Genomic DNA, 23,571 nt, shown 5'->3' on the forward strand with positions numbered 1-23,571 from the left:
GCCTCCAGCGAGCCTGCGCGGTAGGGGCGGCGACGGAGGGCTGCATCATGAAAAGGAAAAAACCGGGCGGTGCGGAGGCGCGGAGCGAGGCAGATGCAGTCATGGCTTGTGCGGGTGAACCAGGAAGAGTTTCGTCCAGGGGTAGGGGGCCTGTGGCCTCCAGATGTTGCGGGATTCCAACTCCCAGCAGCCCCAGCCAGCATGGCCAGTGATTATTGGCGGAGTCCATATCTGGAGGGCCACAGATTCCTCAGCCCTGGTTTAGTCACCGCCTGGATGCGTGACTCGGAAGTCCTTTTGAATGTACTCCTTATGACATAAAAAGTAGTTGTGTGACTTTACCCCGATCCCCGACGCGAAGGTTCTCAAAAACCTGGCACCGGCACTGTTGGTGGTCCTCAGAAGCTTATAGAGTACGGTTTCCTGGATGAGAAACAATAGACAAGCTTCCCTGAATGGCATCTTGCTCACGGTTACTTGGTCTTCCTTTGCCATGTGCATCCTCAGGGGAATACTGGTTGCATTCTAAGACACACTTTGACTATAAGAAGAATATCAACAAACTGGACCATGTCCAGAGGAGGGTGGCAAAGCTGGTGAGGAGCCTGGAGACCCAACCAGGAAAGGTTGAAGGAGTTGGGTATATTTAGACTGGAGAAGAGACAATTAACAGGTGATATGATAGCCATCTTTAAATATGTGATGGGCTGTCACATGGGCTAAATATGTTTTCTGTTGCTCAGAGGGTAAGACCCAAACCAATGGGATCAAATTACAAGGAAAAAGGATTTACACGAAACATTAGGAAGAATTTCCTGACAGTATGACCTGAGCCTAGTGCTAGCTGCCCGTGAGAAGGTATGCATTGTGCTGTTTTCCCAGCAGGAAGGAGATACACATCCAGAGTACACACCTGGCTGCTTGTCCTGGCTAAGGAATGAATGGGGCTATTTTTGTTTTAATCAGAAACAAAAAGCTAATTACACATGTGTAAATCAAACAACTTTAACATTCCAAACATGCTGTACAAGAGTGTTGGACTGGGAGCTGGGAGATCCGGGTTCTAGTCCCCACTCAGCCATGGAAGCTCACTGGGTGACTTTGGGCCAGTCACAGACTCTCAGCCCAACCTACCTCACAGGGTTGTTGTTGTGAGGATAAAACAGAGGAGGAGGATCATGTAAGCCGCCTTGGGTTCCTTGCAAGAGGAAAAAAGGCGGTATATAAATGCAATAAATAAATAAATCCATACAACTATTCATACAATTTCTGAAATTGTATAAATAAACTCCATTTTCCCTGGAAGTCATTATTAGTATATATTCTTGTTTCTCTTATCCTAATATATAGGCTGGATCTATACTTACCACCTTTTTTCGCTTCCAATGAGGTTTCACCACCCACCTTTCACACTACGCAGTAGCCGCCTCGAATTGGAACCGGAATTTCCCACTTCCGTGCTCCTGCTTTCAATACGCTAATATCCTGGTATTTCCCCTTAATGTGCTCTGATTTTCCGCCTTCGCTACCATATCCAGTCATAGTCCCCTGCCCCGCCAGGCAGCAGTGTTTGTATTTCCCTCCTGTCCAATCACAGCTCTCGATGGCCCCATGTCTTCTTCCAGCTACCGATCGCATAGCTTCCTCAGCAGCCCCTGTTTCCTCAGCAACAAGCAAAGGGCTGGATGTGCGTGCACTTGTGTGATCTCAGAAGCTAAGCAGGGTTGGTCCCAGTCAGTGCTTGGATGGGAGAATGCCTGGGAATCAGGCTTCCTGCACTGAGCAGGGGGTTGTTGTATCCCCTCAAATGAGATTAAGTTTTACTCCCCTCCTATCCCCCGCTCTGGATGTGTGTGTTTTTTAATTCAGGCGTTATCCTTGCATAATTGGAGCTTCTCCGCGATTTTTTTTTTCTAATTAAGGCATGATCTTTGAAGTTGTGAAGCTTCACAACTTCGAAGCTTCTAAGATCATGCCTGAATTAGAAAAAAAAATCACGGAGAAGCCCTGATTCTGCGAGGATAATGCCTGAATTTTTTAAAAAAACATCCAGAGCGGGGGATTGGAGGAGGTAAAACTTAGTCTCATTTGAGGGGATACAACAACCCCCTGCTCAGTGCAGGAAGCCTGATTTCCAGGCGGTCACCCATCCAACTACTGACCGGGGCCGATCCTGCTTAGCATCTGAGATCAGACAAGCGCACGCAGGAAAACAGCACAGCACTCGAGTGTGAACTGAGCTTGCGCATTCGATGAAGCACTGCAATGGGGAAAATGGGTGAGTGTGAATAATCACGTTTTAATGCGAGAGCGTTTAACCCGAGACGGGACACCGAATTCATTGCGATGGCAGGCACAATGTAGATCGGCCCATAGTGTCGCCTTTTGCATTGCTACAATTTCCCACATTTTAAATAACTAAATTTTAATTTCTGGGACCCCTGGATTTTTCTATTTTCAAGCAATGCAAATCTTTGTTGCCCTTAACAAGTTGTGCCTCATGTTTTCTCTTTAACAGGAATACTTGGGTGCTTCCAGGCAAAGCTTTATTATGCAATTGCCCTGCCTCATTCACATAGTTTTGTGATCCAAGTCATTACATCCTCCACTTCTAACCCTTCAGTTTTTCCACTGCTTCTTATATCTTTATCCTTTCCCAAAAAAGTCTGCTAAGAAGGAAACAACAGAATAGCTGCACAATGTCTTTTGACTGGTAGCACTAGGAGTTACTGGTCTGGAAACACCGTCTTGATATTATCCCGTAATAAAACTTCTGGTGCACCTGAAAACAGATGACTGGGCATTGGAAGAATAATCCTTAACACTCCAGTCCAAACCTGTTTAATATGAGGACAACCAAATAGGTCTGCGATTATTAGCATAATATCTACCGGGCTACTATGCCATGGGGCCTATGAATGTCAGTCTTCCCCTAATTTTTAATTCAAAGCCTTAAGTTTATGGACTGGGAGACAAGGAACCCTTCCTTCTCCCATTGCAGCACTTTCTGATCCCTTTTGTGTGCTATATTTTTCTGCCTGCTTCCATGAGCAGAAATTTTCCCACAGCTAACTTCTAGAATCCCCTCTGCCACCCAGTATATTTCTTGAATCCTTCCTATTGCTGGCCTGGCAACATTCAGCAAAGAACAGGCTGTTGTATAATCAGTGGCACCACCACCAGAAAAAAATGTATTGGGTTGGTACAGAAGGAGCAAGTTGTATTTGGGGGCGTTGGTCCACATGTTAAGATTAAGATGGGGGATACGTGGCTCAACAACACTACAAGCGAGAAGGATCGTGGAATTGTTGTTGATCACAAGCTGAATATGAGCCAACCATGTGATTTTATTTATTTATTTATTTATTTTATTGCATTTATACCCCGCCTTTTTTTCCTCTTGCAAGGAACCCAAGGCGGCTTACATTATCCACCTCCTCTCCATTTTATCCTCACAACAACAACCCTGTGAGGTGGGTTGGGCTGAGAGTCTGTGACTGGCCCAAAGTCACCCAGTGAGCTTCCATGGCCGAGTGGGGACTAGAACCTGGATCTCCCAGCTCCTAGTCCAACACTCTTGCCACTACACCACACTGGCCAAATGCTATTTTGGGCTGCATTAATAGAAGTATAGCTTCTAAATTCCCGGGAAGTACTAGTTCCCCTCTACTCAGCACTGGTTAGGCCTCATCAGGAGTACCATGTCCAGTTCTGGGCACCACACTTTAAGAAGGATGCAGACAAGCTGGAGAGGGTTCAGAGGGAGGCAACAACGATGATGAGGGGACTGGAAACAAAGCCCTGTGAAGAGAGACTGAAATAACTGGGCATGTTTAGCCTTGAGAAGACTGAGGGGAGATATGATAGCGCTCTTCAAGTACTTGAAAGGTTGTCACAGAGAGGAAGGCCAGGATCTCTTCTCCATCATCCCAGAGTGCAAGACACAGAATAATGGGCTCAAGTTACAGGAAGCCAGATTCCAGCTGAACATCAGGAAAAATTTCCTGACTGTTAGAGCAGTACGACAATGGAACCAATTACCTAGGGAGGTAGTGGGCTCTCCCACGCTGGAGGCATTCAAGATGAGGCTGGACAACCATCTGTCAGGGATGCTCTGACTTGGATTCCTGCATTGAGCAGGGGGCTGGACTCGATGGCCTTGTAGGCCCCTTCCAACCCTACTATACTATTCTATTATTCTATGATTTCTGACAGAGAAATCATGGTATATTTCACATTAATGCTCCCATCTTAAGCATATTGGCTTAAATCCAATGTACTGTTAGCAGAACTTGCTGTGCTAGCAGATCTCTGCTGCCTTTTCCCATTGCACAAATGCTAGCAGACTACTTTGTAAGCCTAAGGGGCAGTATCCAATGTTGCTACAGCACTAGTGCTAATGACATTGGGTAGTATCCAATGTCCGTCCTATTTAAAGTAGACCCATTGAAATGAATGAGACTTAACTTAGGTTTAGGGTTAAGTCATGACTAACTTAAGTCTCATTCATTTCAATAGGTCTACTCTACATAGGACTAATATTGGATATTACCCATTATGCTAGCATCAACCAACACTAGGGCAACGTTGTTAGCACTTGCTAGACGAAGGGAAAAACTAATGATTTGCAACTGAATTTCAGCAGTGTGGTTTGGCACCAAATTTCAACGGTGCAGTTTGCTGCCGAATTTTGGCAACAAATTGCCTCTTTTCCTTTGCCTAGCAATCACTAATAATATTGTGCCAGTGCTGATTTGCACTAACACTGTGACAGCATTGGATACTGCCCAAGATCTGCACCAGATGGGACAAGTGGTTGTGCAAGCAGAGCCTTAGTTGGATTCTCCCCTTGAGCAGTTTAGAACTTGGTATCTGCTAATGCAGCGTCATTTACACCTGCAGAATGTCACCATTGGATACAACCCCCTTTTCTCTAAAGCAAGTCCTATTGATTTTGAAGGAGCTTACTTTTAATTTATTTTAATTTGTCATTTCTTACTGACTTATAATTCGTATGTGAGCAGTGCATTTCTTTCAAATTACTACAGGGCTTCAGCAATTGGGTGACATGTGGTGGGAACCAGCTACTTACTGTGGCAGGGGGAGTGGACTGACCACCCTTTCCTTCTGGGTGCCGCATATGTATAGAATCCTACACGTGAAGACAACGAAGAATCTGGTGTCACTTTCCAGACTAACAAATCCTAAACAGCTTTTTTGGCCCTGTGTCCTGGTATGGGTGATTAAGCGATCAAATTTGGGGTTTTAATTTGCTGGTTTTAACTCTACGTTTCGTCTGAGCTAACTACTCCGGCGATCGGTCAGAATCAGCAGCTAAAAAGTACTTTGCAACGGATGATAACAAACAGACGGAGGGAGAAATAACGCAAAGCAAAAACGCGCTCGCCAACAGGGGGAGGAAGAGGGCCTCCTTCCAACAGGAAGCACAAGGCAACAAAAAGGGAAGGAATTGCGGGACTTGGTACAGCCCCTTTTGCGTTCCTCTCACGTTGCGATGGATGTTTTCAATTGCAGCTGAATCAAGCGGCGCAGGTCTGGGCAGTCACCGGTCAGATTCGATCACCCCTTTCAAGCCGTCTTCGATATCTCCGCTGTCATTTCTGCTGACGATGTGAAATCGCGCCCAGCCCCCTTGACTGCAGGTAACGAAACAATCTGAAGCCATGACGAGGGAGAAGAGGCAGTATTAGAACACAATGTCATAACGGCGAGGGAAGGGGAGAGAAGCATTTTACGCTTAGAGAGGGGCACCTTTTGCTGAATGAGACGACGAAATGTCGGTTTTAATTCGGAACCGTGGGGAGGGGCTGTAGAAGAGAAGCAAGCCGCAGGGTCCTATTTCTTGACCTCACTGGTTGCTGAGTTCGCGTGTGCGCTTTTACGTTGCTGTGAATTTTTTGTTTGGGGGGTTTTTGGGGGGGGAATCTAGAGAATATTTTGAAGGTTTTATAATGCACAAAAAAATGGGCTGCATAATCCACTTGGCGCTGCTTTACGCAGCTCATAAGATCAGGCACCCCGCTGCAGGAGCATCAATGGGTATTGCTATGCAAACACAACCACAGTGAGGGTGGAGCTGGGATTGCTTTGCCACCCCTATCTCATATCCCAAAGACCTTTGTAGCAGATTAAAATCTCATTTGTGAACAATGCATTGCCAAAGATTTGTAATAGTAAAAGGGAAGGACTATAAAGTGCACCTTTGGACGCTGTTTTAGCTGCAGCTAAACAAGCTTCTGTTGGCCCTTCTGCACCTACAGCAGCCCAGTAAGATCTAAGTGAATCACAATCCTATACGTGATTACTCAAAAGTAAGTACCACTGAGTGTGCTTAAAGCAGCCTTTCCCACCCTAGAGCCCCCAGGTTTTTTTTGGACTACAATTCTAAGCTTTCCTGAACACTGGGCATGCTGACTGGGGCTGATGGGAGTTGAAGTCCGACACATCTGGAGGACACCAGGCTAGGGAAGGCTGGTTTAGAGTGTTGCAACCTTAGATCTGGAGGTGACGGACTCGACCTTGGGGGAGCTGTGGGTGGCAACAGCCAACAGGAAGCTCTGGTGCGGGCTGGTCCATGAAGTCACGAAGAGTCGGAAGCGGCTGAACAAATAAACAACAACAACCTTAGATCACAAACATATTTGAGGCATTAGTCTGTTAGCCTAAAGCTATGCATATACATTTGGGAACAAGCCCCATTGAGATCAATGGATCTTGTTCCCAAAGTGCACACAGTATCGGGCTGCAAGACGAAGATAATAAACTCACATTAGTCATGCTTCTAAGCACATGTACATGAAAATGAGTTCCAAGGAGGTTAGTGAGAGAGATTTTCAGTGAACGTGCTGATCACGGAGTGATTTCCTTCACCACATGTGACTTGCCTAAGATTATACAGAAAAGCAGTGGCAAAACAAGGAACCAGTCTGAATCTTAGTCTACTCCCTACATAGTGTGTGTGTGTGTGTGTGTGTGTGAGAGAGAGAGAGAGAGAGAGAGAGAGAAAGAGACAGAGAGACTACCATTCATATTTAGCCATCAGTAAAATGGGAACCAATCAAAATCCATCAATCTCAAACTATGCTTCAGCATGAAATAAAACCATCCACTGAACAAGGCAAAGCAAACAACAGAGAATGATGCGTGGAAAGAGAGAAAAGTGTCATCTTTTCCCAACCTGGTGCCCTCCTGATGTTTTGGACTTCAACTCCCATCAGCCCCAGCCAGCATGGCTGGGAGGTGTAGTCCAAAACATCAGGAGGATACCAGATTGGAGAAGGCTGGATGTACTGTCTGTTTCACATGGCACTGCATTAGGGCTGGGAATCTGATCCTAAACACATGTGGCTGTAATTGTACACCAAGAGTTTGCATGTTTCCTTAGAAATAAGTCCACTGTGTTCAATGGGGCTTACTCCCAGGTAAGTGGGTATAGCAGGGGTGGGCAACTTGTGGCTTTCCAGAACACAAAACTTGTGTTTTGGTCTACAATGCCCAGCATCCCTCACTATTGCTATGCTGGCTAGGCCTAATGGGAGTTGTAGGCTAAAACATCTAGAGGGCCACATGTTGTCCACTGCTGGACTGTAAAGCATTGCAGGCTCCGTTACACAGTGGAACTTTCCCGCATAATGATGACAGTATTGGCTGGAAGTAATACATTGGTGTTATAAAAAATCACGATACAAGAGATTTTCTTTTCACAATCAGAGCGAACAGGACAGTTAACAGCACTGTAGACATACTAGCAAATTTGCCTGGTAAAAGTTTCACATATGTGTTCCTCTGCAGGATCATCTTATAAGTGGCCTGTGACAATGTATAATTGTGAATTATTTCATTTTTCAACAGAGCTAAAGGCTATCCCAAGTAGAGTTCCCTGGCACACTAACACTAAAGCTTCTTCTGCAGGAATGAGGTGAGTTCTCATACAAAATGCATCCCTGAGTTGAAATATTTTGCACATATGCTGTTTAGAAATTAAATTATTGCCTGTGTTCCTAACACCTGTAAGAAAAGGATGTAGCTATAAACATTTATTTATTTACAACATTTGTATACTACTCCACATCTAAATAGATTCCGGAGCAGTGAACAACAAGAGATAAAATGAACAAAAGATAAAAAGAATGAAACTTGATCTTTAAATTATTCTTTAAAAAACAGAGTGTCACTAAAACCGAGGCTGGTTAACCAAGGAGGCTTCCTGGAAAAGAGCTGTTAGGAAATGTTACTGCTATTTGGTTTGCTGTACAGAGACATCTAAATTGTATTACTGAATCATAGTTAGCTTACAGGAACTTGTTGCATGTGCATCACTGCACTTCACTCTTTGCATGTGGTACATTCATATGTTAAGAAAATAGCCAGTGTTATTCAACACAATTCTACCTTGCAATCCATGGTTTTGTTTTATATATAATCTGCGGTAACTCTAATGGCCTGATCCCATAAAACCCCATCCTGTATGGGGCTGAGATGTACTCACAAGTTCCATGTTCCTTAATTCTAAGTGTATGGCTGCCCCTCTTTCTAAGCCACTATTTTGTGCTTGGCTCCAGCTGGTAGATCTCAAGGTTCTAGGGAAAAAGGAGATCTCACTAGCTTGAATTCTGCCCACCACTTCCCTACTGAACCTAGTATGAGCCTGGTGCTATGTTATACCACTGCCTTCCCCAAGCTGGTGCCCTCCAGATGTATTGGACTACAACTCCCATCATGATGGAAGCTGCAGTCCAACACATCTGGAGGGCATCAGGTTGGAGAAGGCTGATATACCTAATATAAGGCTGATGCTACAGGACTGGTAGAGCAATCCTTTCCTCCAACCTGTCTGTCCACAGTTGTGGTTGTTCTATGAAAAAAGGTGGGCAACTTGTGGCCATCCAGATGTTGTGGGACTGCACCGCCCATCAGCCAGCCTAGCCAATGGCAAGGGATAATGGGAGCTTCAGTGCAACAACATCTGGAGGGCCACAAGTTGTCCAACCCTGTTCTCTGCGCTGCTCACTTGATTTAGGGGTATGCTCTTAAGTTTCACTGCCACTCATGTTTCTGAAGCACAACATTGCTCCTGCAAGGCTGGCAAGAGGGGCATCTAAACTCCATCATTCACCTTCTCTGCCTGCTTGTAAAGTGCAGTGGGTCTTTTGTGCGGAAGCAGCAACCACATCTTTTTGCTGTGCTGCCCTGCCGTTGGGCAATTCGGGTAATTCTGTCCACTTCTTGATCTCTTGCCAAGAGAACAGGAACCCCTCTGTAAAGCTGGCTGTACAGATTGTGAGCCACCCAAGCCAGTTAAAAGAGCCAAGTTGTCTGCCTCCAGTGAATATCGATTCTTTTTTCCCCAGCAACATATTCATGTTTTTTCCATCATGCAGATTTCACTGCTGTATGTGTATATATTTAGCTTAGAAGTAAGTAGTGGGGGGGGGGGGGATTGGCAATTTCAATTGATGGTTTGCATCTACAGATTCCTATGAACAGAAATTTATGAACACCAGATTGTACTTTTGGAATTCGATCCTATTAGATTTAGTTATTATCATGCAGCAATTTTCAGTCTTTGTCATGGGGAGCCTCTCTATTTTCAGGGAAATGTCTTGAGCCTTACCAGATACAACTGAGACACAAAGGCATGAATGAAAGCCATTTCTTTTTTCTTATTTATTTGTTCATCCAAAAAGTCTCCCAGAGCAGCTTGCAAACAATCGGTCCCTGCCCACAAACTTACAATCTAAAAAGACATGACAGACAAGGAAAAAGGAATGAGTAGGGGAGAGGAAAAAATGAAGCAGTCTTTTAGCAGTCCTCGTGGAATAACCCTGCTTCCCCTCTCATCCCTCTCTCTTACAGCCTACTGGTGGTAGTGGTGGTGGTCCTTCCCCCCTGCCCCTTTTTAAGAAATTAAATGGAAGGCCTGTAGCCAAATATTTGATTGGTAACTTCCTAGTCACACCTATTCTTCCATTCCTCTGGATCACTTTTTCTTCTTACCTCACTATCCTAAGCCCCAGAGCTTCTCGTGGCTTGCCTTCCCTCAAATTCTTGCCTTTTTATTTCTTTCATTTAGAACATTTATATCCCACCTTTTCCCCAAGTTGCTCAGAGCAGCATACAGGGCTCTTCCCACCCCACCCCCATTTTATCCTCACAACAGCCCTTTGAGGCAGAAGAGGTGGAGAGATCACCAACTGTCTGTGTAGACAGGAAGTTTCAGTCTGTTTCCCACCTCCCAGCTGAGCAGAGCAGAGCAGAGGAAGCTGCTCCAACTGGTCTAGGGGCTATAGAAGCAAACAAGCTTCCAGAGAGAGAGAGCGATCAAAGCAAGTGAACAAGGAGAACAAACAGGAGTTGGCCAGGGGAGGTCAAGGGGGAGGCCCCTAACATTTTTTCCCATTTTTTCATGTGTGTTTTTTCCATTTTAAAAAATTTCTTTTTCTTGTAACACACACTTCCATACCTGTGCAACGGTGTTTTTAGCCTCCAGTGAATAGAGGACCAAGAACAGGCTATTCCAGTACAATCAGAAAGCTAGAAACATAAAGGGAATACAGACTATGGAAGGAAAAGACTCTCCAGTGGTGGTGACCTGCAACGTCTGTGCCATGTTTGTTTTCTTGCCTGAGATCAACATGGCCTACACGTGCAACAAGTGCAAGTTGATCACGCTGTTGGAAGAAAAAGTAAGAGGACTGGAACAGTGAGTGTCGACCCTCCAGGGAATAAGAGAACACGAGTTCATGGACAGAACAGTGGAACTACAGCAGCAAAGTGAAGAATAGAAGCTAGAAGAGCAACAGCAAGCTGAGGCAGAAGAGGAAAATGCTGAGGTGAGGAAAAATGAAGTAGAGCATACTCCTTGGAAAAGGGTGACAGTTAGGAGCAGAAGAACTAGAAGCCACTCTACACCAGTGGAAGCAGTGGAACTAGGGAACCGTTTTCAGGTACTTGAGGATGAGGCTGAAGGACCGCCTGCAGAGGAAGAATTACAGTGGACCTCGCATGACAACGAGCAAGAGGCTGAAGGTCAGTCAAGCAGAGGCGATGAAACCAAGGCCTACAACAACAAGAAGAGAAGAGGAGGAGGAGGAGTGAGAGACTCCTTGCTGTGTGGGATTGAAACCCAAGTAGGTCGCGAAGACCCATGGACTCGCCAGGTATGCTGTCTTCCAAGAGGACGGATTAGAGACGGGACTGAAGGGTTGCCTACACTCATAAAGCCCACTGACAGGTATCCCTTTCTTCTCATCCATGTGAGAACAAATGATACCGCCAAGCAGAGCTACGAAGAAATCACATCAGACATTGAAGCTTTGGGAAGGAAACTCAAGAACTTTGGGGCCCAGACAGTTTTCTCATCCATCCTTCCAGTAATTAGAAGAGGGACAGAAAGGGAAAGAAAAATACTCTTGGTGAATGACTGGCTACGAAGGTGGTGTCGGCATGAGAGATTTGGATTCTGGGACCACGGGCTATACTTCCTGGAAGATGGACTGTTGGCAAGGGATGGGTTGCACCTCAAAAGGCTGGGAAGAATGCGTTTGGCCACAGCATGAAGAACTTCATCAGGAGGGCTTTAAACTGAATCCTACAGGGGAGGGAGACGTAAAGTTGGGGGTAACAGTGGATGAAGGCTCATGCACCACAACGGAGAGAACAGCTCTAATAGCGCCCAATAATAGTCTTCAGAAACATGTAGGAAGAAAGCCAGACAATAAAGCACATGGTCTTCAATGTCTATACACTAATGCCCAGAGTATGCGAAACAAACAGAACGAACTTGAACTCTTAATACAGGAGGGAAATTATGACATGATAGGTCTAACTGAAACTTGATGGGATGACTCCCATGACTGGAATACAGCAATTGAAGGATAAAACTTGTTCAAAAAGAACAGGAGGAACAGAAAGGGAGGTGGAGTTGCACTATATGTTAAAAATACATATGTCTGCACAGAAATACAGGAGGATGAGCTTGGTAGCTCCATTGAGAGCATCTGTGGAGCAGATAAATGGAGCAAAGAATAAAATGGAACATGGTGGTTGGAGTCTGCTACCGGCCACCCAATCAAGGAGAAGACAAGGATGAAACTTTTGAAAAGCAAATAGCCAATGTTTCAAGGAAGCATGATGTAGCAGTAATGGGGGACTTCAATTTCCCCGATATTTGTTGGAAGACAAATTCTGCAAAACATGGCCCCTCCAAGAGATTCCTGACTTGTGTTGCTGATAATTTCCTCCTACAGAAGAAGGAACTAGAGGATCGGCTATCCTTGACTTGATCCTTACCAACAGAGATGACTTAGTGGATGAAGTAGCAGTTACAGGAACTTGGGGCGAGGTGGGGGGAAGTGACCATGTTGCACTTGAGTTCTTGGTTCTAAAGGAAGCAAAAGCTGAGTGTAGCCGAATGCGTACCCCTGATTTTAGGAAAGCCAATTTTAATAAACTCAGAACAGTGATAAGTAATGTTCCATGCAAGTGACTCTAATGAGAAAAGGAATCCAAGATGGGTGGGGCTTTTAAAAAAGGAAATTCTAAAGGCACAATTACAAACCATTCCAACAAGAAAAAAAGGTGGAAGACAACAGAAGAAGCCAATGTGGCATCACAAAAAGCTTAGGGATGACCTGAAAACAAAAAAGGACACATATAGGAAGTGGAAAGAAGGCCAAGTAACAAAGGAAGAGTACAGGCAGGTAGCACAGAATTGCAGGGATGGCGTCAGGAAGGCTAAAGCTGAGAACGAGCTGAGGTTAGCGAGGGATGCTAAAAGCAACAAAAAGGCTTTCTTCAGATATGTGCATAGTAAAAGACAGAGGAAAGAAATGGTTGTTCAGCTATTAAATAAGGATGGCAAAATAACAGATGACAAGGAAAAGGCAGAAGTGCTCAATTCCTACTTTGGCTCAGTCTTCTCCCAAAAGAGGGTCTATGAGCCCCCTGGCAAAGGCGGAGTACAGGCTGAAGGAGCAGGATTGCAGCTTCAGATCAATAGGCATATGGTCAAGGAACACCTAATTACTTTGAATGAGTTCAAATCGCCAGGGCCAGATGAACTGCATCCTAGAATAATAAAGGAACTGGCAGAAGAACTCTCAGAACCACTGTCTATATTATCTTTGAGAAAACATGGAGGATGGGTGAAGTGCCAGATGACTGGAGGAGGGCTAATGTTGTCCCTCTCTTCAAAAAAGGTAAAAAAGAGTAACCTGGGAAGTACAGACCAGTCAGTCTGACATCAATCCCTGGGGAAATTCTGGAGCAGATGATAAAGCAATCCATCTGGAAGCACCTTGAAAACAATACCGTGATTACTCGAAGCCAACATGGATTTGTCAACAAATCCTGCCAGACTAATCTGATCTCATTTTTTGATCAGGTAACCTCCCTTGTGGACTTTGGGAATGCTGTGGACATAATATACCTCTACATCAGCAAAGCTTTAGATAAAGTGTCCCATGATATCCTGATGAGCAAAATCAGGTGGATCTCAAGCTGGCTACAGAATCGGACTCAAAGAGTGCTTCTCAATGGGATCTTCTCAAACTGGGGAGAGGTAATGAGTGGGGTACTGCAGGGCTCAGTCCTGGGCCCAGTGCTCTTCAACATTTTTATTAATGACTTGGAGGAGGAGTTGCAGGGAATGCTGATCAAATTTGCAGATGACACAAAATTGGGCAGGATAGCTAATACCCTGGAAGACAGAAACAGAATTTAAAGTGATCTTGATAGGCTGGAATGCTGGGCAGAAAACAACAGAATGACATTTGATAGGGATAAATGCCAAGTTCTGCACCTAGGAAAAAGAAACCAAATACACAGTTACAAGATGGGCAATACTTGCCTCAGAAATGCTACAAGCGAGAAGGATCTTGGAATTGTTGTCAATCACAAGCTGCATATGAGCCAACAATGTGATGTGGCTGCAAAAAAGCCAAATGCTCTTTTGGGCTGCGTTAATAGAATTATAGCTTCCAAATCACGTGAAGTACTAGTTCCCCTCTACTCAGCACTGGTTAGGCCTCATCTGGAGTACTGTGTCCAGTTCTGGGTGCCACACTTTAAGAAGGATGCAGACAAGCTGGAAATGGTTCAGAGGAGGGCAACAAAGATTATGAGGGGACTGGAAACAAAGCCCTATGAGGAAAGCCTGAAAAAACTGGGCAAGTTTAGCCTTGAGAAGACTGAGGGGAGATATGGTAGCACTCTTCAAGTACTTCAAAGGCTGTCACAGAGAGGAAGGCCAGGATCTCTTCTCGATCATCCCAGAGTGCAGGACACGGAATAATGGGCTCCAGTTACAGGAAGCCAGATTCCGGCTGAACATCAGGAAAAACTTCCTGATTGTTAGAACAATACAACAGTGGAACCAATTACCTAGGGAGGTAGTGGGCTCTCCCACACTGGAGGCATTCAAGATGAAGCTGGACAGTCATCTGTCAGGGATGCTTTGACTTAGATTCCTGCACTGAGCAGGGAGTTGGACTCAGTGGTCCTATAGGCCCCTTCCAACCCTACTATTCTATTATTCTATGCCTAAGTCACCCAGTGGGCTTCATAACTGAGTGGGGATTTGGAGCTGGGTCTCCTCGCTCCTTGTCCAGCACTCTAACCACTACACCAAATGGCCATTTCCTGAAGCCCCTAGTTTTTTACCCTCTCCTTCCCTAGGCTCTTGTGTTTGCCCTACCACTCTGTTGGTGCCTCCCAATGAAGGACTCCAAGAGCTGACAATCAAAAAGCAGTGTGAAGCTATTCCATCTTTTCTTCTTTAAATGCTGGTAAGAAGAAAGACAGAAGAAGCAGTGCAAAAATACAGGATGGCTAACAATGGACAACAACAGTCCCTGAACCCTCTGTAAAATTCCTTCAACGCAGCAGGGCGATTGCACAATAGAAGCCTCATCTGGAAGCACCCTGTATGAACTGAGTAGCTAAACCAGTGGCAGTCTTTTCTGCCTGTCCTGCTACTCTGTAATAATCAGGGTACGTCAACCAATAACTCCCAGAGGCTTTATAGCCACCCGCTAATTCCTAGTGCATTACAATATAGATTTGAAAAAATAAATGGAACATAACAGTAACTGCAAAAAGTGTACCGTCACATAAATCCTTTTACAGGATATTTGATGTGGCAGAGTACTGCTCTGCATTGAGCAATGAAAGAGAGCTGTGGGCTCATCTTGCTATTCTTCTCCCAGTGCCCATTTATTAGAAATTATTCTATTTTTTTCCCTATTCATCAATTCATATGTACCCATCTTTTATTTTTTGAACCGCCTTGGGCCTTCATCAACAAACATTCATCAAACCCACATCTAAATTGAATTGCTCTCCTTGACTTGAACAAGATTATTTTGTTAGCTGAAACACAAATCTAGTGGTGGCATGAATAGGTTCAACATCAACTTTATGTTCTAGTGCTGGGGTGCAGAACCTCAGGCTTGAGGTTCCAGTCTGGCCCTATGGGGTTCCCCAGATGGCCACACCCCCTTCTCCTGGTCCCACCCCTTCTTCCCGACCACTAATTGTTTGGTAGTTTCCCAGCTTTTGTGCAGTTTTTTCCCCCATTCTAAAAGGTTGAAATGCCTCTCCTAAGGCTTAGTTACTGGCAGTAGGGGTTTCAAGTTTAAATATGCTGGTATTTTTGGTCCTGCCCCTTTTGCCTTTGGACCTGCCCACCACTGGAATGCGGCCCTCTGAGAACCTCTCTCAAATGGAATTAGGCCCTCAGGCTGAAAGATTCTGGACCTCTGTTCTAATGCATGGCCCATTGGGAGGGTTCTCCTGCCTCCTTATTAGTATCCCAGAGTTCTGTGCTGAAGCATCCTGTACGTAACTGACGTAATGATACGACACCATGTGAAGACAGTTATATTTTAGCAATATCTTCTTTTTAAAAATCAGGGTGCAATCCAATCCCTGGATCCTGCACATGGATGGCAGAGTGTATTGTCAAGATGGAACCCAGGCTCCCTGGTTTGGTTTCAGATTCTGAGTCAGATTCAGAGACAGAGCTAGAAGAAGCCCAGTCGAAACAGAGAGCAGGGGAGGAAATTCCCCAAGACTCTCCAGGAGTCACGGATGAATCTTCCCAGGAGCTTATCGAACAGGAGGCCCAGGTTCAGAGACCATCTTCCTCCCACCCACCGTGGGAACTCAGTCTTTGTCAGAGGGGGAGGGGGCACCAGAATTGACAAATCTCAGAGTCCACCGCAGGGTTAAGCAGTTGAGGGGAGGTGGTCTGCTTGGCTGCATGTCAGAAGTTGGGTCAAGAGGACACTCTCTGAAGGAGGAGCCCCATAAAAGTCTGTCCAGCACAGCAGGAAACCATTCACTTAGTGGATAGCAACTGCCTTGCTTTGTTTAGCTAATTAGGCTTAGAGGACAGCTTTTAGCTTTCACAGATGCTACAGGTGTGGAGACATATTTAAACTGAATAAAGACTTTGTGGATTCCACAGCAAGTCTCTGTTGCCTCACTTCTCAGTGGGAGGGCTTGGAACCTTGACAGTGTATATAGCTCTGCCCATGCAAATGGACACTGGTGACTGGTACAAAGTGCTTCTAGCACATGTACATCTGTCCTCTGGGGCTTTGTGCATATATGGCGCTCGCACGCGCACACACACACACACACACTGTTCCACAGCCATGCCAGGAACATACTGCTGGAATAGGTCGTGTTGTAGGCCCTGCACCATCAGCAGGTAATCGTGGAACATGGACTGCTCCAGGCCTGCTGGTTACTTCTGCTCAGAGCATACCGATCATCAAACTAGGCCGGGGGGACCCTGCTAAGAAGGCCATTGTCAGGGACTCTTGGGACTTGAACACTAGCAAACTACCTTGGACTGTGTGTGCTCAGGCCTAGGCCACCTTCAGAAGGGAATGGGGTGTATACCATTGGACCCTGTGATTGGAAAGCAGTATGTTTTCTGATTGGCAGGCCCTACTATAAATACTAGGAGCTTGGCCTTTTGTACCTACTTGCTCAAGCAGTATTTTCTGCCTGCTGCACTGAAGGCTCCACCTCTTGCCCTCAAAGACCCTGGGCGGGACAGACAAGATTTGGGTACAGCCACCACAACCCTAGCCAAGCCCTCCTATGGCAGGGTCAGGCCTGTAGCTCTTACTAGACATTTTTGTAGCTACTAGGCCAGTCTTTCCCAACCTGGTGCCCTCCAGATGTTTTGAACGACAACTCCCAGCATTCCTGACCATTGGATGTGCTGGCTGGGGCTGATGGGAATTGAAGTCCAAAACATCTGGAGGGCACCAGGTTGGGGAAGGTGGTATTAAGCTGTATCTCAGATGCTGAGAAAGAGGTGGGATTTGCCTTCATTGTGAGACATTCAGTGACATTGGTATGCATTTTAAGACCTTTAGCATAATCTGCTCTGAGTGTGCAAAACCCATTTGTCTTTAATCAATTTTTGTTGGCTGATGTCAATTTTGTATTTTGCAAGGTATGATGATGACTGACTGATTTCCCTCCCCACACCTTTTTTTTAAAAAAAATTAAAGGTTTTATCACACCTGCAAGCTACCTGGAAGAATCATGGGGATCCGGCTCCTTCACTTCTCTTCTGTAGTGATCCTTTTGTTGCTCCTGGTGGCAGGCGCATTAACGGCTTTGCTGCCTAATATCAAGGAAGATAAAATGCTTACTTTGCGAAGGGAAAGGAAATCCCAGAGCCAGTCTGCCGCGGATTCGTTTACTCTCATTATGCAGACGTACAACCGAACCGACTTACTCCTGAAGCTATTGAATCACTATCAAGCCATCCCTCATTTGCACAAAGTGATTGTCGTGTGGAATAACGTTGGGGAGAAAGCGCCTGAGGAAATCTGGAACTCCCTGGGACCACATCCTGTCCCAGTTATCTTCAAAGTGCAAACAGTCAATCGCATGAGGAACAGGCTTCAGGTTTTTCCTGAGCTGGAAACAAAAGGTAGTGATTGTCTCTCACCACCCTTGGCCCATGCACCCGCCAGTTATCATTACTGCTTACAACATTATTCCATTCGGAGAGGTGGGTTATAAATTGGGTTTTGTCTCACCCGATGTCCATTCATCACTTGATGACTGCAGCATCAGGTGGGGCTGTCATGGGCAAATAAACCAGTGGAGGCTGGTGGCTCTGATGTCAGTGGGGCTGTGAAACCACTTTGGGTTTCAGTCAGAACACTAAAGGACCTATCGAATATGCTGAACCTATTTTGGGATTGGGTTCAGTACCCTGTCCTGCCCCACCCCTTTTGCCTTTGGCCACAGCCACCACTGGAATGTGGCCCCTGAAAACATCTTTGAAATAGGATTCAGCCCTCAGGATGAAAAAAGTTCCACACTCTGGTCTTACTGTATAATGTACACAAGAGGCAACTTCACCAAGTCATACTCACTTTTGGGAACACCCAGAGAGCTGCACTTCAGCTGCTCACATCACATTTTGGGTTCTCCTGCTGCATGCTGTGTTTTTCTTTGCATCACCACAAAATTTTGAGTCTAAGAAAAAGGTTGGAAACCTTATTTTGCAAGAGGAAAACATGGCTGAGTTTCACAAGGCAGCTTTTGATTTCCCCTAAATCTTGCTTCATCTCTTGCTCCAAAGAGTGGTTAGACTCTTCCGATGTTTTCCCCAGGAAGAGTAATTACAGTGAACATTGTTCCCACTTGTCATATGTCTTTTGCTTAGTAATGTCTTTTTTTAATGTGTGCACTCATCAAAATGCATTTTTCTCTGTGCAGCTGTTCTGATGATGGATGATGATACCCTAGTTAGTGCCTATGACCTAGTTTTCGCGTTCTCCATTTGGCAGGTAATGTCTGCATTCTGCTTCATGCACCTTATTTTATTAGATATAAAGTGTGTTTGAGCAATGTGGTATTCCTGCAGGGGTATAATTCTATGCACATTTCCCTAGGAGTACTTCTGAGTGAACATGCCTATGATTGTGCTGCTTGTGTCCCTAAAACACAGTGATTCCCAGAGGTGGATTAGGATCTGCCAGAGGGTTGCAAGGTCTTCTAGGTCAGGGATAGCCAATGTGATGGTGTGAGCACTAATGTGCTGCTGGACACCTTTCTTGGTGTCCGCCAAGGTACCCTACCCCTCCCTACTAAATAAATAAAAGCTTATACTTCACTTCTCCAAATTAAAGCTGGTGTAGCATAGCAGCTAAGAGACTGAGCTACAAATCGGGACATCCTTGGTTTGAACCTTGCCTCTGCCATGAACTTTCTAGATGGCCTTGGGCAAGCCACCCTCTCTCAGCCTCTCCCCCCCCCCATCTGTAATATGGGGGATAATATTGACTTGCGTGACAGGGTTGTTTTTAGTACTTACAAAAACCCTGTCAAGTAAGTCAGTATTATTACCGACCAGCTAACACATGTGAAGTGCTTTGAATGCTTGAAAGTGCTACACAATTATTCAGTATTATTATTATTGTCATATCTACTCAGAGGTACATGCCACTGAGTTTAGCAGGGCTTTGCTTCCAGGTAAGTGTGCAGAAGATTGCAATTTTAGTTAGTTCTTCTTAACCACTGGTGGTAAGTTCACACAGTAAAGAATCTGCCCATTTTAAACAGTGCTACTATGAATTTATGAATGGTGCCCACTTAGAAAGTTTACTGGATACTTTTGTGTTAATTCATTTCCTCCTGTTTCCATCCATAGAGTGTATGGTTTGTCAATTTCTCTGCCTATTCCTAATTTATAGGATCCTCTGTAATTGTGATCAGTTTCAATAAGGCTGTGAGTAACCGTCTTATTCATATTTTAAGATCTTTTTTCACCCCTTTCTTATAGCAATTTCCAGATCAGATAGTGGGATTTGTTCCTAGAAAGCATGTGCCTAGTTCTTCAGGAATATACAGCTATGGCAGCTTTGAACTGCAGACTCCCAGCATCGGAAATGGGGACCAGTATTCCATGGTTCTAGTAGGAGCAGCTTTCTTCAGCAGTGAATACCTAGAACTATTTCAAAAACTACCTGAAGCTGTGCACACCATGATAGATGAGACTCAAAACTGTGATGATATTGCCATGAATTTCTTAGTGGCCAAACATACTGGAAAGCCTTCGGGCATGTTTGTGAAGCCAGTAGACATCAGGAATTTAGAGAAAGAGAGTAACAGTGGCTATTCTGGAATGTGGCATCGGGCTGAACACTTGCTGCAGAGGTCTTACTGTCTAAACAAATTGGTCAGTATCTATGGCAACATGCCCTTAAAATACTCTAACCTTATGATTTCCCAGTTTGGTTTCCCAAATTATGCTAATCATAAGAATAAAATGTAAGAAGGTGCTGCAAGGAAATGCTTCAACATGCTTCCCAGCTATTGAAATGGTAAATGAAGTAAAGAAGTAAGTATGTAAGAGATCTCCAAGTTGCACATTATTTGGAGCTTGTTTCTGCAAAAGCTCTTTGGGGATGTGAGATCTGGTTGAAGCGTTGCAACTCTGTGGCTCAGCATGCAAAACGCTTCTTCAGTTGGCTTTGTCATTTATCCCCATTTCAGTCAAACGAACCCACTTGCATGAAGCTGGAGTATCCCAGAAATGCAGGATAATTCACATGATCAGTGTCACCAATATGTCTCCAGCAAAAAGTGCTAAGCCCACAATAATGATTACTACTGGTCTGCCTGCCCACATGTATCAATGTTCGTTATTTGTGACCTAAAAGAAGAAAAGAACTGGTTTTTATAACATTTTCCCCAGCAGTTCTTGCTCATCACAGATAAGCAAGCCAGCAGTTATTTACAAGCCTGCACGTGACACCTCATTTGCAGATCGTACATTAACACCAGTATTACTCCTTAATTTCACCCATGGAAATGTGGAATCAAAAATGTTCTAAGAGGAGTACTTTCCCATTTCAGGTACATTTGCAATGAAATCATTCTCCTTTCCCCTTATTATAAAAATAAATAAATAATAACAGGGCCAAATATTCTAAGTGCACATATCTTTTGGGTTTTGCCCATGTGAGGAATTTCACATCCACTTCCTTCAATCTATTTGCTATCCACTTCCTTGAATCTATTTATCTTAGCAATGGTTGTTTGCATTTTGACAGAGTTTTACTATACTTCTCAGGCCATGGGCTACAGTGAATTGTTCGTAGAGTTTTCTGGTAGGTCCCAGCATAACTACAAAGCATCTCCAAGCTTGTACAACTTGTACTTTGACTTGCTGTTCTTCAGTCTGCTGGGTCTCCAGCAGGGTCCTGGGTCTCCAAAGTGAGAGACCAGCTTCATCCTCTGTCCTGTTACAAAAGCCTACAAAGGCAGGCTGCTTAGGGATCGGAGTGCATGGAAATCCTAAAGCAGGACATGGAGAAGGCAGCACAGCTGGGGTAGACACAGTGGAAGCAGTAGGGTACGTCTGTTGCATTCTGGGGCATTGTCTTCTCCATAGTCTGTTCCTCCTCCGTATTCAAGAGCTGCAGTCCTGTATCCAGTTATTTGCTTCCCTTTGGAGCCACAGCCTAAACAGCCCATGCTGTGCATGCTCCATGCATGTATAGTCATGGGTTTTTGCTTACTTTTCACAATGGCTGCCCCTTCTGCCAATGTATACAAGCCACACTTTAATTTCCACCAGGGCACTGCTAGGCCCTGGCCCCAAATCTATTTTCCAGGGGCTCGATCTATTCCCCAGAGCCCTGAGTATCCATTCATGACAATGGAAAGGGTTTTTCTAAGCTTAATTCCCATGCCGGAGGTGATTTTCAAGGGGAACTGCAGCTGGGAAATGAAGGGATAACCCCATTCCCCACATACTGCAACCCCCAAAATATACACACACACATACACTGACATGGCAATTAAGCTTAAAAAAAGTGCTTCCAATGATGCCAGTGGGAGGTATTTTCAAAGATAAATTGCCAGTCAGGATTTCTGGGGAAATCACAGTCGGAGAGGGAAAGGTGAACCCTACCCTCCCAGCACACTGTGACCCCCTAAAATTCCTGCCTGCATGGCAATTAAGTCTATGGGCCTGGGCCTCTAATCTTTTAAGTGCCTCGCAATGTCCCTGATCTCCGCCATATTTAAACACAAGTAACCTGTGACAGGTTTGTTGTTCAGAGGGGACCTGCTGGAACAAAACCAGGTAAATGGAAACATCTAGCAATGTGCATGCTGTTCTTGACCTGATCAGCAAGAGCAAAGCATACATAACCATGGAGGATTCCAGCCCCCATGTACAGTGTATCAGCCACAGTGGTGACATGTGCAGCTCACAAGGTCTAGTCCTGGCCTGCGAAACATACATACATCCCCAAGCAACACAGGGCACATCAACCATGCAGGCTGCAAAAACAGGGACTTGTCTCTAATATCTGGCAGGCTATGGTCAACCAGGAGCTCAACTATGCCTCTTTGTTTGGCATCACGAGTGTGTATTTGTTTGGCATCCTGTAGATATATGAAATTGGTGACTGATTACTTTCTTCAGAAAATAAATATTACTTTATGCCTGGCTCTAGAATTGGAGCTATGCTACCCTATATATTAAGGTGCCATATTTCCTGCTTATATTCATTCAACTAAGCTTACTTTTATGTCTTGAGTTTTGTATTTCTCTTCTTGTATTCTGTTCCAAGAAATAAGCTAGAAACACACTGTGGTGTTGAAAATATTTATGTTGTAGAATTCAGTGGCAACTGCAGATGTGGCTGCCTAATTCAGTTGTATTGATACAGAATGTATTTTTCCCCCAAGTCTTGTGTGTTTCGTTCTTTCATATTAATATGCTGTTGGGGGTTTTGTTTGTTTTCTTCATCTTTACTTTCTAACAAAAAAGCTAATAAAGATGCGTAATGATGACAAATGTCATGTGATTATTGGATAAATGGAGCTGCATTAGATTGAAAGCAGGTTAACTCATTTCCCTGTGCACATTTTCTGATAAATCTAATTTTGTTCAATGGGGCTTTCTTCCAAAGAAAGGTGTGCAACCAGTTCAGAAATGAGTAAGACCTCATTTGAAACTCGGGCTGAGCTACACTGCTTTGCGTGATTACTTGGAGGCAAAGTCCCAGTTGGGACTTACTCCCAAATATGCAATATACATCCCCCTGCACATTCTAGTATCCCCACTATTGAAATGTGCATCCCCCAACTACCTCAAGCATGTGGAGAGGAAAGATAAAAATTTCTTAATTAAAAAAAATACATTGTCCAGGGCTATAAACAGCTACATCAAGAAAGGTATGTGGACTGATGCCACCCTAGATCAGGGATAGGCAACCTGATGCCCTCCACATGTTTTGGACTACAACTTCCATCATCCCCAGTCAGCATGGCCAAATGTCAAGGATTATGGGAGTTGTAGTTCAAATCATCTGGAGGACCCAGGTCGTCTGCCCCTGCCCTAGGTGGAAGATATACTTGTAGTTCCACACTTGTGACAAGAGATGCCCAGGTGTTTCATGATAAAAGCAATACTGCTTTTACTGCTAGAATTTTTCCAGATAATACTTGAAAGCTAGTTCCCATCCAGGAAAGATAAGAAATCCAGCCGGATTA

General features: G+C 44.7%; 1 protein-coding gene across 3 annotated transcripts; it reads left to right on the forward strand.

Moving 5' to 3' along the window:
• The first annotated feature begins 25 nt into the window (after positions 1-25).
• Positions 26-22,870, forward strand: EXTL2 (exostosin like glycosyltransferase 2). 3 transcript variants are annotated; one of them, XM_084851723.1, is made up of 6 exons: positions 26-858; positions 5,536-5,663; positions 7,873-7,939; positions 17,553-17,980; positions 18,778-18,848; positions 19,844-22,870. In XM_084851723.1, the coding sequence occupies exons 3-6, from the start codon at positions 7,935-7,937 to the stop codon at positions 20,333-20,335; spliced, it is 996 nt and encodes a 331-aa protein (XP_084707849.1). In that variant the 5' UTR covers positions 26-858; positions 5,536-5,663; positions 7,873-7,934; the 3' UTR covers positions 20,336-22,870. The 3 variants fall into 3 exon arrangements, with proteins under 3 accessions (XP_084707849.1, XP_084707848.1, XP_084707847.1); XM_084851722.1 differs by having other exon boundaries at positions 45-673; XM_084851721.1 differs by lacking the exon at positions 26-858 and having other exon boundaries at positions 5,508-5,663.
• The last annotated feature ends 701 nt before the right edge of the window (positions 22,871-23,571 follow it).

Source organism: Heloderma suspectum, chromosome 4, assembly GCF_057233095.1.
Source record: "Heloderma suspectum isolate Gila_16-S chromosome 4, 16-S_ref, whole genome shotgun sequence".
Lineage (NCBI taxonomy): Eukaryota > Metazoa > Chordata > Lepidosauria > Squamata > Helodermatidae > Heloderma > Heloderma suspectum.